At 45.5% G+C, this 14,316-nt stretch overlaps 1 protein-coding gene across 1 annotated transcript in view; it reads left to right on the forward strand.

Annotated features, from left to right (window-relative positions):
- Upb1 (beta-ureidopropionase 1) overlaps positions 1 to 14,316 on the forward strand; it is a 34,229-nt gene that overhangs the window by 12,600 nt on the left and 7,313 nt on the right. The window contains exons 4-6 of the mRNA XM_021173741.1: positions 5,111 to 5,205; positions 8,419 to 8,580; positions 10,180 to 10,349. Of these exons, the coding sequence (XP_021029400.1) occupies positions 5,111 to 5,205; positions 8,419 to 8,580; positions 10,180 to 10,349 (427 nt within the window). The remainder of the gene's footprint in view (positions 1 to 5,110; positions 5,206 to 8,418; positions 8,581 to 10,179; positions 10,350 to 14,316) is intronic.

A 14,316-nucleotide genomic window follows, 5' to 3' on the forward strand; every position in this document is an offset into this window, starting at 1 on the left:
CCACCTGCCAGGTGTGAGCCAACAAGGCAGAATAAGGACTGCTCCCCCACCCCTTGCGCTCTCTCTCTCTCTCTCTCTCTCTCTCTCTCTCTCTCTCTCTCTCTCTCTCGCTCTCTTTTGCACACGCTCTCTCTCCCTTCCCCCACCATGCTCATAGCCACCAGCCTCTTCTCTTTCTGTCCCTCTCTGTCCCCTTTCCTTCTCTGCCTCTACCCCTTTCCAGGTCCCCGCTCCATTCCCTGGCTCCCTTCCCCCAGTAGCCTTCCTTTTGTAGTAGACCTGACACCTGCCCCGTGGTGGTGATTCCTGGGGGGAACACCTTGATCCTCCTGCTGAGGTGCTCCCTCTCTGCCTGCTGCATCATACCACAGCAGCCCACTCCTAGTACCAACTGCTTTCTTCCTTTTTCCCATCACTATAATAAGCACCATGACCAAAAGCAACTATGGAAAGAAAGGATTTACTACATCTTATACGTTAGCGTCTATCCTGGAGGAAAGCCAGGGCAGGAACCTGGAGACAGACTGAAGCAGAGACTATGAGGGAACCCTTACTGTCTTGCTCTCCATGGTTTGCTCCGCCTTTCTCATACAATTCATAACCACCTGCCGAGGGCTTTGTATACTCTCCTGTGGGCTGGGTCCTCCCATATCAACATTAACCAAGATGATGCCTTCACAGACTTGCCTACAGGCAATCTGATGGAGACATTTTCTCAATTAAGGTTCCTCTTGCGAGATAACTTTAGCTTGTGTCAACTGATAAAGGTCCAACCAAGGCAATAACTGAGCCTGAAGTTCAAGCTTACTAGATTTTTCTGGCCAATAAGCTTCAGGAATTTGCTTGTCTCCATCCCTACCTCTCCAACACACCCAGTTTTTTTATGTGGGTCCTAGGAATCCAAACTCAGGTTCTCATGTTTGCCTGGCATGCACTTTACCCATGAGCCACCACTTTACCCATGAGCCACCAATCACTTTACCCATAAGCAATTACTTTACCCACAAGCCATCTCCCCAGCCCTCATTCTTTCCTTTCTGTTGTCATATTCTGAATTTATGGGAGTTCTTTTACTCTGGAAGCCCTTGCTCCATCATACCTTGGTCTTGCCTCGTGTTTACACTCTTACCTCCAAGGATGCTAACATTAACAGTTTGTCCCGTTGCGTGCTCCTTACTTACTCTAAGCCACCCCCTCCTTCATATATCAGCCTATGTTTTAAAGATTGAGGGTTAAAGAACTGATACTCAACCATGAGCGTCTTGAAAAGGCTTCTCCTCTGAGTGCTGTTTAGGATGCTCTGGCATAGGTAATTCCAGTTTTCCTAATCTCCCAATTATTTCCATCAGACTGGTCAAGTTCTCTAGAAAAAGAGTCTACCCCCCTGTCAAGAAGAGAAAGAGGTCAAAGGTCATGGTGACCGATATGGTATTTCCCCTATTCTTGCTACATTTATGTTTCTCTCTTCTTTGGCTCTTGTCTGCAGCTTCCATTAGACTACAAGTTCTGGGAGGCCATCGCTTGCACTCATTGGTTTTTTGGGCCCCCTGCTTCTCTTATCTATAATGGCTGCAATAATTGATGTACAGAAAGCACTAAGACCTCTGGGAGGTGATTTAACCAACTCTTGGTTTTGTTTCTGGAACTCCTGCAAAGCCATCAGTGCCTACACAAGTGCTTTCTCCTTTGTGAGACCCTGGAGACCCCACTTCCACCCAGGGTAGTTTTGGCACTCTGTCTTGCTGGATAGTATGGCCATCTGTGGTGATTCAAAGGAGAAATGTCCCCCATAGGCTCAGATATTTGAGCACTTGGTCCCCAGTTGTTGGTGCTGTTTGGGGAGGCAAGGGAACAACCTTAGAATAGCAATGAGAAGATACAACCTTAATGGAGAAAGTAGGTCACTGGGAGACAGCTTTGAGCTATTACAGCCTTGCCCCACTTCCTCTCTTGCTCCTCTTCTTCCTCCTCCTCTTCTTCCTCCTCCTCTTCTTCCTCCTCCTCCTTATTCTCTCTCTCCTTCTCTCTCTCTCCCTCTCCTCTTTCTCTCTTTCTCCCTCTCTCCCCTTTCCCGCTCCCTTTCCCTCTCCCTCTCCCCATCTCCCCCTCTCTACCTTTCCCTATCCCCCTCCCACTTCTCCCTCCTCCCCTCCCTCCCTCCCTCCCTCCCTCCCTCCCTCCCTCCCTCTGTTTTCTGTGGTTGAGATCAAAGATGTGACCTCCAAGATTCCTGCTCTCCCTGCCTGCTGCCATGCCTCCCCCACCCTTATAGACCCTCCCTCTGGAACTGTAAGCCAAGATAAACTCTCCTGTAAGCAAGTTGCTCTCAGTTATGATATTCTGTCCCAGCAATAGTAACACAACTAGTACACAGTCTGAGATCTTAAGCTATCTCTTTTGCTTTACGTTTTTGACACGGAGTTTCTCTGTGTAACCAAGGCTAGCCTCAAACTCAGCATGATCCCATCTTAACCTCTGAGTCCTGGGATTCCAAGTGCATAATGCTCTGTGAGGTATAATCAATGTTTTGTTTTCCCTCTAGGCCAGCAGTTTCTAAGAACAGAGTAATGTCTTCATCATGAGGCTGGCTCAATGTTAGGTCTGAGAATGTGGAACCCCTTCCCCCTCCAGTTGAAAAAAAGTTACTGGAGATTTTTCAGTCCCTGGCTTCCTCTGTTCTCCATACTGTATCTTCTTTTGGCAAATTTATTTGTGTTGGGATATTTATGTACACAGGAAAAGAAGCTTTTCAAAGGGAAACAGAAATTTGGAACCCTTAACAACTTGAAATGAACTCAGCATGGGAAATGTTGTTCTCTGGGGACACTTAAGTCACTTCTTAGGTTTTGGAAGCTGAGAATTGATGGTCATTAGGGATTCTTTTGTTATCAGCAGCTCTTCTTGCTGGATTCCTTAAAATAGTTTTCTTGTCTGGACCAGAAGGACTTTAGGGAACCTTAAGGCTGGAACCAAGACTTCCTGGACTTTGTTGGAAACATCTGCCAATGAATCGGAGTGGATGACAGTGCCATTGATCATGTTAACCCTTAGGACCAGGCTTACTGAGACCAGTACAAACGTAAACTTCTCTTTCTTTGATGAGAATGGAGGAGGATCCCAATGGCTTTGCAAGGTGTGAGAATTGAGCTGCCCATTCTCACATTGGCTGTTGCCATGATTCCTAAATTGGCTCCAAACACCATGCTCATGCTAGGTAAATACCGCCAGATCATGTCATGAGGTGATGTGTTTCTTGAAGATTGATCAATTTGGAACCAGACAAGCACTAGCAAAAACATCTAGAAACATCCGTTCAGCTAGTCAGTTCAAAACAAAAGGAGGTGGGTTCATATAAGACAAGGAGCTAAAGACTGCTGAATGGGTCAGTCAACATATGCATACCTCAAAAACCAAACAAAGAACAGTAACAATAAACCAGTGAACCCAGGAGAAAACAACCGGGGTGATGCGCAAGGGAGTATGAGCAGCGAAGAGAGGACAAATCTAGGGTTCCCAGGAAATATGCAGCAAGCTACTCAGTATGACTGGTAATGAAGAACATTGTTATCTCTGCAGTACTGAGACGGAATCTAGCTAAGCCCTGAGTATTCTAGAGAGGTGCCCTATCAGTGAGCTGCTTCCAGGACAAGGAAGACATGCAGACATGCTTAATCATGATGAGGTATCCATTTGATTAACATAGTGGTAGTTATAAAGATAACTGCTTTACTACAGTATTTCACATTTGCCCAGTGTGATGGTTTGTATGTGTTTAGCCCAGGGAGTGGCACGATTAGGAGGTGTGGCCTTGTTGGAGTGGGTGTATCACTATGGGTGTGGGCTTTAAGATCCTCATCCTAACTGCCTGGAAGCCAGTACTCTGCTAGCAGCCTTCAGATGAAGACGTTGAACTCTCAACTCCTCCTGCACCATGCCTGCCTGGATGCCACCATGTTCCTACCTGGATGATAATGTACTAAACTTCTGAATCTATAAGTTAGCTCCACTGGCTTATGTTGTCCTTATAAGAGTTGCCTTGGTCATGGTGTCTGTTCACAGCAGCAAAACCCTAACTAAGACACCCAGGGTAGTATAACAACATCATACATAGCTGAGAGTCTCAGGGTCTACTCCTAGTTCAATCCTTCTGACTCATTGTCTTAGTTAGGATTCCTGTTGCTATGAAGAGACACCATAACCGCAGCAACTCCAAAGGAAACCATTTCATTGGGGCTGGCTTACAGTTTGGAGGCTCAGTCCATTACCATCATGGCAGGAAGCATGGCCGCATGGAGGCAGACATCGTGCTGGAGAGCTGAGAGTTCTACATCTTGATCCTCAGGTAGCAGAGGTGAACTATGAGCCTGGGCTTAAGCCTCGGAGACTTCAAAGCCTACCCCTACAGTGACAGTCTTCCTCCAACAAGGCCATACCTATTCCGAAAGGGCCATACTTTTTATTGGTGCCACTTGCTGTGGGCCCAGCATTCAAACACAGCCTATGGGGGCATTCCTATTCACCACATCCATGTACAGAAAGGTGCTCTTGTGAGCACCATATGTATGGAGATGACACACATTCTTTACTGTTCCTATATACGTATCCAGTGTTGGGAAGCAAGCAAATGCAAACAGGTAACTTTAGGTTTAGGGACATGACTCAGTGGTGGAGCACGTGTCTAACATGCGTAAGACTCTGGGTTTAACCCTTAGCACTGAAAACATAGAACTCTGGTGGTATAGACAGTGCTAGAATGGTTAGTTTGCCCAAAGACCTAATTTTGACTTCAGTACCACATGCATGCTCTCATGTTCATTAATTTAATTAATTTCTACTGAACTAAGTCCCTGGCAAGGTCTAGCTAAAGATCCTGAAAATGATGCCTTTGTCTTTGGACATGCCCCTCCTGTCCAGTAGTTTCCAAACTTTTATAGGTTTATTTCTGAAAAAGCCTCCCTGTCCCCAAAGAATAAAAGATCCCAGTGGTGACTTGCTCTGGCCTGAGGATACCCTCTAGGAGTCACCTGATTCGTTCCTAACCTACCTACCTCTGTCTCTCTCTCTGTCTCTCTCTCTCTCTCTGTCTCTGTCTCTCTCTCTCTCTCCACAGATATGCCGTTCGCTTTTTGTACACGAGAGAAACTTCCTTGGACAGAATTTGCTGAGTCGGCCGAGGATGGGCTCACCACCAGGTTCTGTCAGAAGGTGACCTTAACTGTGCTCCGGTAGCGGTGGCTGGCCAACCCACGCAGGCTGCAGAGCACAGCCACAGCTGTTTGATGTGCCTCTTCAGTGTGGAAAATATTTACCAGATAAGATTAGATAGTACTTGGATGCTTTCATTATTGTCAGGTTTACTTTCATTCTAAGTTTGTAGTTTCAGAACTTCAAGGGCCCTTCCCAGCTTTACTAGTGACAAGCTGCAGCCTGGGGAGGGATGGTTTGGAGTGACTTCATGGAAAATCTGGCAAATGACAGAGCTACCACTCTGGGATGAGAGTCATTTATCTTCTCTAGACCTTTGCCCTTCCCACTTGCCATAATTGAGTGAAAGTTTCAACACACAGTCTGTCTCATAGTGTAGAGATTGGGTTTTATTTTTCCTAACTAAAACCTCGTTATATATGAGATCTGATCCCAATTATAAAAACTGTCCAGAACACTCAAATCTCTGGAGACAGGAGAAAAAAAAGTCAGGTCAAAAGGGTTAGGAAAGAAGAGGAGCGTCTGCTAATGGGTGCAGGGAATCCTTTGCAGGCGGTAAGAATGTATCAAAATTAGCTCGTTGTAACTATTGCACAACTCTGGGATACTGAGCACCAGCAGCATATATATCACCTTATAGGGATGATTCTGGGTGGGCGGTGGTGGCGGCGCACGCCTTTTATCCCAGCACTCAGGAGGCAGAGGCAGGACGATCTCTGTGATTTCCAGGCCAGCCTGATCTACAAAGTTCCAGGACAGCCAGGGCTACACAGAGAAACCCTGTCTTGAAAAAGCAAAAACAAAAGAAACAAACAAACAGAAAAGCAAACAAAGAAAAAAGAATGGATTTATTCCTTGTGAACTATATTTCAGTAAAGCTGCTATGAGAAAAACCCATACTAGTCAAGAAATTATGAATGGTAATGTGTCTTTATTCTCAGCTCCAACAGTTTTCTGTTCTCATTCAGACTTTGTATCATGCTTAAGGGGGTCTGAGACAGAGTCAGAATCATAGTGATTTTTTAAATAGTGGGCAGGTCATGGAGATTGAGCTCTTGTGCATGGATTTGCATCCATATCTCCAGAGTGGGTTTCCCCCCTTTTAATAAAAGCAAGTGCAGTCTCTTCTTTCTTCGTTCTCCCACCCTCCACTAGCACAGTTTAGCACAGTTGCCCAGGAGTTGCTGGCTGCTGTATGTTTGACCTTAGACCTGGACCTCCAAGGAAATAAATCTCTGTTCTCTATGAGCTACCCGATCTCTCTTATTCTGTTGTAATAGCACAAAACAGACTAAGTGGCAAAGTATCTTACTATAGCCGAGAAGAATAGTGATAATTCATTAAGAGTCTTTTTTGAGCCGGGTACTTACTCTAGGTTTAGTATCCTGGAGCTCTCTAAGTATGTCTCCCAATCTAGTCTCAAACTCTTAACTTTCTCACCCCAGCCTGCCAAGTCTCAGGACTACAGGTATGAACTACCATACCGGACTCGATTTTACTTATTTTTTAAAAATATCTTTCAGTTATTCTTTGACAGTTTAATACATGTGTATAATATATATTGATCCTATGCACCTCCAAGCTCCTCCCATTCCACAAGACACACCCCAACACGCGCCCACCCCCAACCTTTGTGTCCTCTTCTTGGTTTTGGTAATTCGAGAGCACAATTCATTTTTTTAATCCTATGAAGAATATCAAACTTGTCATCTGCCATGCTTTTGCCTATACAATTCAACTCTATGAAATGTGTCCTCACTGCTGTACCACAGACTGTCAAAACCTTGCATTGGAGAAATCTAAAACACTGTAGCCATTGGAGATTCTCCTAGTACCTCTCCCTTCCCCATCCCTGAGAAGCAAATTCTCCTTTCTATTTCTGCGAATTTCATCACTCAAGGATTCCTTTATACGTGAAAACCATAGATCGTATTTTAATGAGATGATATCATTAGCACAGTGCCCTCGGGGTTCATCAGTCTTGTAACATATGATAGGAATTCCTGGCATGACGTGGGTGGATAATATCTCATTGTCTTCACACACCACATTTTGTTCAGCTCTTCATCTGCTGATGGACAGAGGAAGCTGCTTCTACTTCTTGGCTCTTAACGATAAGAAATAGTGCATCTCTGAATATGGCTTCATCATTACATAGACCTGTCTCACTGAGCGCCTACTGTCTTAGTTAGGGTCTTACTGCTGTCAACAGACACAATGCCCAAGGCAAGTCTTATAAAGGACAATATTTAATTGGGGCTGGCTAACAGGTTCAGAGGTTCAGTCCATTATCATCAATGCAGGAGCATGGCAGAGTACAGGCAGGCATGGTGCAGGAGGAGCTGAGAGTTCTACATCTTCATCTTAAGGCTACTAGCAGAATACTGGCTTCCAAGCAGCTAGGATGAGGGTCTTAAAGCCTACACCCACAGTGACACACTTCCTCCAACAAGGCCATACCTTCTAATAGGGTCACTCCCTGGGCTGAGCATATACAAACCATCACAGCCTACTTTTTCATTCTTTGAGATGTGTATGTACAAATGGTATTGTGTCATAGTTCTCTGTTTAACATTAAGGAGCATCCATATAATTTCCTAGAGTGCCTGTGTCACTTTATATTCTCATCCCACCACTGAACAGGAATGATTATTCATATTCATTCATTTCATATTCTCCGCTGTGTGTGTCTCTGTCATCTCTGTCTCTCTCTCCATGGTCTCACTATATAGTCCTGACTGGCCTAGAACTCACTGTGTAGATCAGTCTGACCTCATGAATGCTAGAATTAAAGATGTACACCATCACATCTGGCTATTGATTATTCTTATGTAAACAGCTGTGGGAATCAAGACAACATTAACATTTAGTACTTTTAAAACAAATAATTGTTTGGGGCTGGAGAGATGGCTAAGTAATTAAGAGCACTGACTGCTCTTCCAGAGGTCCTGAGTTCAATTCCCAGCAACTACATGGTGGCTCACAACCATCTGTAATGGGATCCCATGCCCTCTTCTGATGTGTCTGAAGACAACTACAGGGTACTCATATAAATAAAATAACTAAATCCTTTCTTAAAAAGTAATTGCTTTAAGTGATAGCTGGAACCTAAGTCTATGTATTTAGGAACATCACTAAATTCTTCTCCAGTTTAAAGAAGTGAAAGGGTAACAATCTACCCGAAAGAGAACATGATGGTTTTCAATTCCCCAGCTGGCAAAGAAGCACGACATGGTGGTGGTGTCTCCAATCTTGGAGCGCGATAGAGAGCATGGGGGAGTTCTGTGGAACACAGCTGTGGTGATCTCCAATTCAGGACTGGTCATGGGGAAGACCAGAAAGAATCACATCCCCAGAGTGGGAGACTTCAACGAGGTACGTGCCAGTCCGGATTCGGAGGGCTTTCCTGGGGGCTGGGGGGGTGCAGTTCTGTATCGGAGGCTGTGAAGTGTGACCCTGCAGAGGGTTGCTGCTGTAGTCTTCAGAAGGTCTGATAGCATTGCCCTGTGTCACACAGACAGATGAGATATTTCAGTCACAAAACCTTTTAGCAGCATGGGATGTAGAGATGTTTTGTATGTGTGAGGTAACTTGGCTTTCTGCAATATTCCCTCGAGATACTTGGTTCGTTAACCAACATGCACATAAACAGTACACAAATGTGAAATGACTCCGGTGAGCCCTTGTGAAGGGGCTTATGAAGGGACTCTGAGCTCCTAGGCAACCATGATATAATCGTAGTTTTAGAGTGTCTTTGTGACTTACCTGGTATCTAAGTTGGCTCGTGTTCAGGTGGGTGTCTTTGAATGTTTGTTTGTGTACACTGATGGTTACACAGGACTTAGAATCACTGGAGATAGGAATTCTGGGAGAGGGATCTATTCTGATTGGTAAATGCCAATTCACAAGTGGCGGGACGCCAATGGAGGGTGTTTGAAGGAGGAAAAATGAACTCTACATAATATCAGGCTACTAAATCTGGATTCGAACTTGACTTTTCAAGAGTCAAGAATAGTCCAGAATGTACCGCCCCTGATCCTTAGCTCCCCCCACCTCATCCTTGCTTTGGGGGCTTAGGCTGCTCTCGGGCAGGTCAACAAGGTGAGACACCATCTACAGGGCTACAAGGAGACCGAAGAGCTGCTGTTTCTAAGTAGCAGCTGGAGGTGGGGTGGGACAGACACGCTCCTCACCTGTTTACCCCAGGGTTAATCATTAGCTCCCTGCTGATGTCACCTGTCTAGGTACAGCAGGATCTGCTCAGGGTCCACTGTGTACACACCCTGGTTGCTGTCTAACTCAGCCAGTTTTGAAATTCATGAGAGAAAGCCGAGAGCTCTAGGAGCCAATCTGTTTGCCACTCACCTTGCCCTCTACCCTCCCCTCAAGACCCAGAAGTGGTACCCTCGGACATCAAGCAGGGAACAAGGGATGGATGGATAAGGTTTCCATTTGCTTGTCCGAGGGCTGATGCTCAATCTGCTGCATAGAGGGTGTGTGTTCTACTCTCAAATTTATTCTTAGACAGTTGGTCAAGTCCCAGACCAATTCAAGCAACATTCAGTTTCCAAAAAGGAGGAGTTGCTCTAGGTGAGGCTGGGTCTTTTTCACCTCTAGCAATCTGCATAAGGCTATGTGGATGGTAAGGGCCTCCTCCTAACATTGCCCTAACCACAAACTTTCCTCCTGTCATGATTGAACCCTTACCATAGGTTATCCTGGAAGTCATGTGATAGACCACAAAGCAGACTGTGGATTAAATCCTTAGGCCATTGTGCTTTTCCCTTGGGGCTGCTTTGTTATTATGCCCGGGGTTTTGTGTGTGCCCCAACACACCGAAACTCTGGAGCTTAAAATAGAGTCACACCCAAATGTTAATTTTAGATCACCAGCGATGCTCACTTCTGCTGAATCTAAGGAAAGCAGAAGTGTTTCCACTCCAACAACAGAGCTCTTTTGTAATTTTTTTTTCAGTCCACTTACTACATGGAGGGAAACCTGGGCCACCCCGTGTTCCAGACCCAGTTTGGCAGGATTGCAGTGAACATTTGCTATGGGCGGCACCACCCCCTCAACTGGCTTATGTACAGCATCAACGGAGCTGAAATCATCTTCAACCCTTCGGCCACCATTGGAGAACTCAGGTCTCTTGGTGGAAAGGCTCTGGGGGGTCGGGGGGGGGCATCTTCCTAGGACCCATCCACTGCCTTGGGCCTAGAGTCAATCTGTGGGATTCTGGCATGGGTTTGGTAAACCATAGGAAGCAGGCACCATCACCAGGATGTCTAGATCACAGCTCTGTGATTGGATGTTGTTGCACAGTTAACCATTTTTTTCAGTGGAAAAAAAAAAAAAAGCCCACGCAATATGACCATTACAACATCTGAGCTTTCCAAAGGACCATTCTACCATTGGCAGCAACCTTTGCTGGGATTCTGAACATGGGGACAAAGATAATGCTCTCAACCCTTCTGCATGATGGTCAGAATCTCAAAGCCTGACTTTTTAATGGAGTACAACAGGTGCCTGACCAACATGAACTTCTGGTCAGGGCTCTTCAGTCTTAAGCCTCCATTCTGCCATGTCCAGTAGGACAAACACTCCTCCAAAGAATCTAGGAAGTAGCTCCACCCACAGGAAGAATCTAGGAAGTAGCTCCACCCACAGGAAGAATCTAGGAAGTAGCTCCACCCACAGNAAGAATCTAGGAAGTAGCTCCACCCACAGNAAGAATCTAGGAAGTAGCTCCACCCACAGGAAGAATCTAGGAAGTAGCTCCANCCACAGNAAGAATCTAGGAAGTAGCTCCACCCACAGNAAGAATCTAGGAAGTAGCTCCACCCACAGNAAGAATCTAGGAAGTAGCTCCATCCACAGNAAGAATCTAGGAAGTAGCTCCACCCACAGGAACGAGGAATAGTCCAGGAGACACATTTTAACCAATGAAAAGTTTCTCCTTCATTATATGTAACAGGAACTGTTTGAGTATCAGCCTCATCTCTAATACAGGTAGAACTGCTTTGTTATGGTGGTGTTGCTCAAGGGCTGGAGTAGGTGAGCCCTTGGGTGGGACTTGCAGGACAGGGGGGTCAGCTGAGATAAACCCTACATGGCTATGCAAATGTGGGGTATCTCTTCCGCCTTGACTAAGCACTTGGAGGCTTGCAAGTATATTTGTCAGTTTTCTTGTTGCTGTGAGTAAATTGCTAACAAGACACAAAGAAAGGAGAATGTATTTTGGCTCACAGTTTGAAGGTAGGAGCCATCATGGTGGGGAAGGTAGGAGGCATGCGTATTGAGATGGATGGTTGGTCATGTTGCCTCTGTAGTCAGGAAGCAAAGAGAGAGAGAGAGCGGTGTTGGTGCTCGCCTGCTCTTCTCATTTCCAAGTTCTTATTTTGTCCAGGACCCCAGCTCACGGTTTTAATGCTGAACTACCGTGGAGTTTAGGATGGGTCTTTTTTTTCTCTTTTAAACATCTATAGAGATGCTCTCATAGACTCAACCAGAGGTGGTCTCAGAGATAATTCTAAATCGTTGTCACACTGACAATGAAGATTAACCCCCACCATAAGCCCATTCGTTATACTTGACACATGAACATGTGGCTTTTAACTCCTAACATTCGACTGCTTGGCCTTAAGTCTGAGGCCTGAGGCCTGAGGCCTGAGGCCTGTCTCATAACACAGTCTTCCATTGTTGTCTTGACAGTTCCAAAATTGTTCAGAAATCTAGTCTCTTTGAAACTCAAGCAACTCTGTGAAACTCTTGTGGGGTGGGTCAATTCTAACATACAGTGACATAGAACAAACATTCCTATTTTAAAAGGGAACATAACAAGGAAAGATCAGGCCAAGCAAGACTGGGGTCCAGCATGAAATACACCAAGTCTCTAAGCTCCATGTCTGGCTTCTGGGACTCCTGATGGCATCACCTGGGCTCCTACAGTCTTGAGTAGTCCCGCCTCTTTATTTCTACTGTGGGTACACCAGGTTATCCCCCTCCTGGGCCAGTGCATTTCCATGCCTGCAGACCACTTCAGTTGATGTCCCACAGTCCGTACATCTCCAGTGTCTCAGAGTCTCCATAGCAACTTAGGCTTCCTAACTTCATCCATTGACCTTTAAAGACCCCACTACAAGGAATCCAACCCTGCTACACACTGCATGGCTTTGGTGGCTTTCTGGAACCTTGATGTGAGCCACTGTGACCCTGTGACTCTTGCATTTGCATACCTGAAAAACCAGAGCTTCCATGGAAACAATGTTGCCAGATTCTATTGTTAGCTTGAGATGTAGTCTGCCCCTCTTTCTACTACAGCCACAGTGGCCTCTGGGTGCCTGGTTGCTGAACCAGGGGAAACACTCCCTGAGGTCATGGTTTTACAGCATAGAACCCTTTGGAGGGCTTTCTCAATTCAGCCCCTTTTCTTTCAAATAAATTTGATTTTTATAAACTGGTTCTGCCCTCCCCCCCCCCGAAATCTGTCTCCTTTCTTCCATCCCTTTTCTCCTTCTCTTTCACTGTAAATGTTGGTAAGAACAGTAGCCAAAGCTGTGCTATCTTGGAATTTCCTTTGTCCAGACAAATCAGTCTTTGCTTTTGAATTCAGCTTCATTCAAGGTTCCAGCTAAAGTATATCTGGCATAAATGTAGCCTCATTCTTTGCAGCGACCTAAAATGAATGGTGTCTACCCTACTTCCTGGGAGTCTTTATTCTTCTGTGGAAACTTCATCTACAGTGTCTTAAAGCACCTAAATTTATATCAGCATTCGGGTCTTTTAAACTTTGAACAGAATGGTCCACTGACTCTCCTTACAGTGTCCTTTGGCATCTCTGGTCCACAGCTCCAAACTTCAGTGTTCCCTCCAATTGCCTATGAACCACATAGCCAGGTTTCTCAAAGAGAACACACACACACACACACACACACACTTCTGATATCAATGGTCTAAATAGTTACTTTTCTTGTTACTGGGGACCACAAGTCAGGCAAGAAATAACTCAAAGGAAGCAGTGTTTCTTTTGAAGGCACAGGTTTTGTGGTTCGGGCCATCAAGGCAGGTTATGATTCACAGTAGGAACGTGACGGCTGTGTCTGGAGGAGGAGGCACAGAGAGAGATTAATGCTGTTGCCAATTAGCTCTCCCCTCCCCCTTCCTTTTAATTCAGTCTAAGACTCCAGCACAGGGGCACGGTACTGCCCAAGTTTGGGGATAAGGGTGGGAAACTCCTCAGTTAAGTCTCTCAGGGAATTCCCTCATCTGTATCCTTAGGAGTGTGTCTCCTAGGTGATTCCAAATCATTACAAGTTTTAAAAGTCTAGGATTTTACACGCCAGCATCCCAACCTGGAACAGACCTCTTCCAAAGCATGAGGATGGGTAAAGCAGGAAATACTGGCTTCTAGTCTGTGGCTATGATGTCTGAGTTCTGTCCCAATAGGGTTAGGGTCATGAGAAAAGCTCTACGCTCTCAACAGATTTTTATTCAGTTTCTTGTAAATGTCAGAGGCAACTTTTCATTTGCTTTCGCTTTGAAGCCCGAGGCTCCTTACTTAAGAAACATCCCTCCGCAGTCAGAATTTTCACCGCAGGCTCCCGAGAGACCTAGAATGTAATTCTCTGGTCGGTCGCTTGTTAAATGCCTATGGAGGAGGTGTGGTGTGGGTCTAGGAGAGTTGCTTTGGGGCAGAAGGAAAAGGATCGGACTTTGGATTTCCCCTCAGGGTTTCCACTCAGAAAATATGTCTCATGGTGCTTTGAATGCAAGTAACTAACTGTCCGTTGTCAGTTGAAAGGCAAGGCCATCATTAGTCATCCATCCACCAGGTCTTAGTGGAACCTTGGGAACCTCGTGGAGTATCCCTCTTCTACCAGCTGTGTAAGATTTAGAAAGGGAATGGAAAGATAGCCTGCAGAGTAAAGGTGCCTGCCGCCAGGCCTCATAACCTGAGTTCAATCCTCGGGACCCACAGGGTAGAAGGAGAGAGCCAAGTTCCTCTAAGTTGTTCTCTCATCTCTAAATGCATATACAGAGATAGACAGATAGAGAGACAGCCAGACAGCCAGATGGATGATAGATAGATAGATAGATAGATAGATAGATAGA

This window comes from Mus caroli, chromosome 10, assembly GCF_900094665.2.
Source record: "Mus caroli chromosome 10, CAROLI_EIJ_v1.1, whole genome shotgun sequence".
Taxonomy (NCBI): Eukaryota; Metazoa; Chordata; class Mammalia; order Rodentia; family Muridae; genus Mus; species Mus caroli.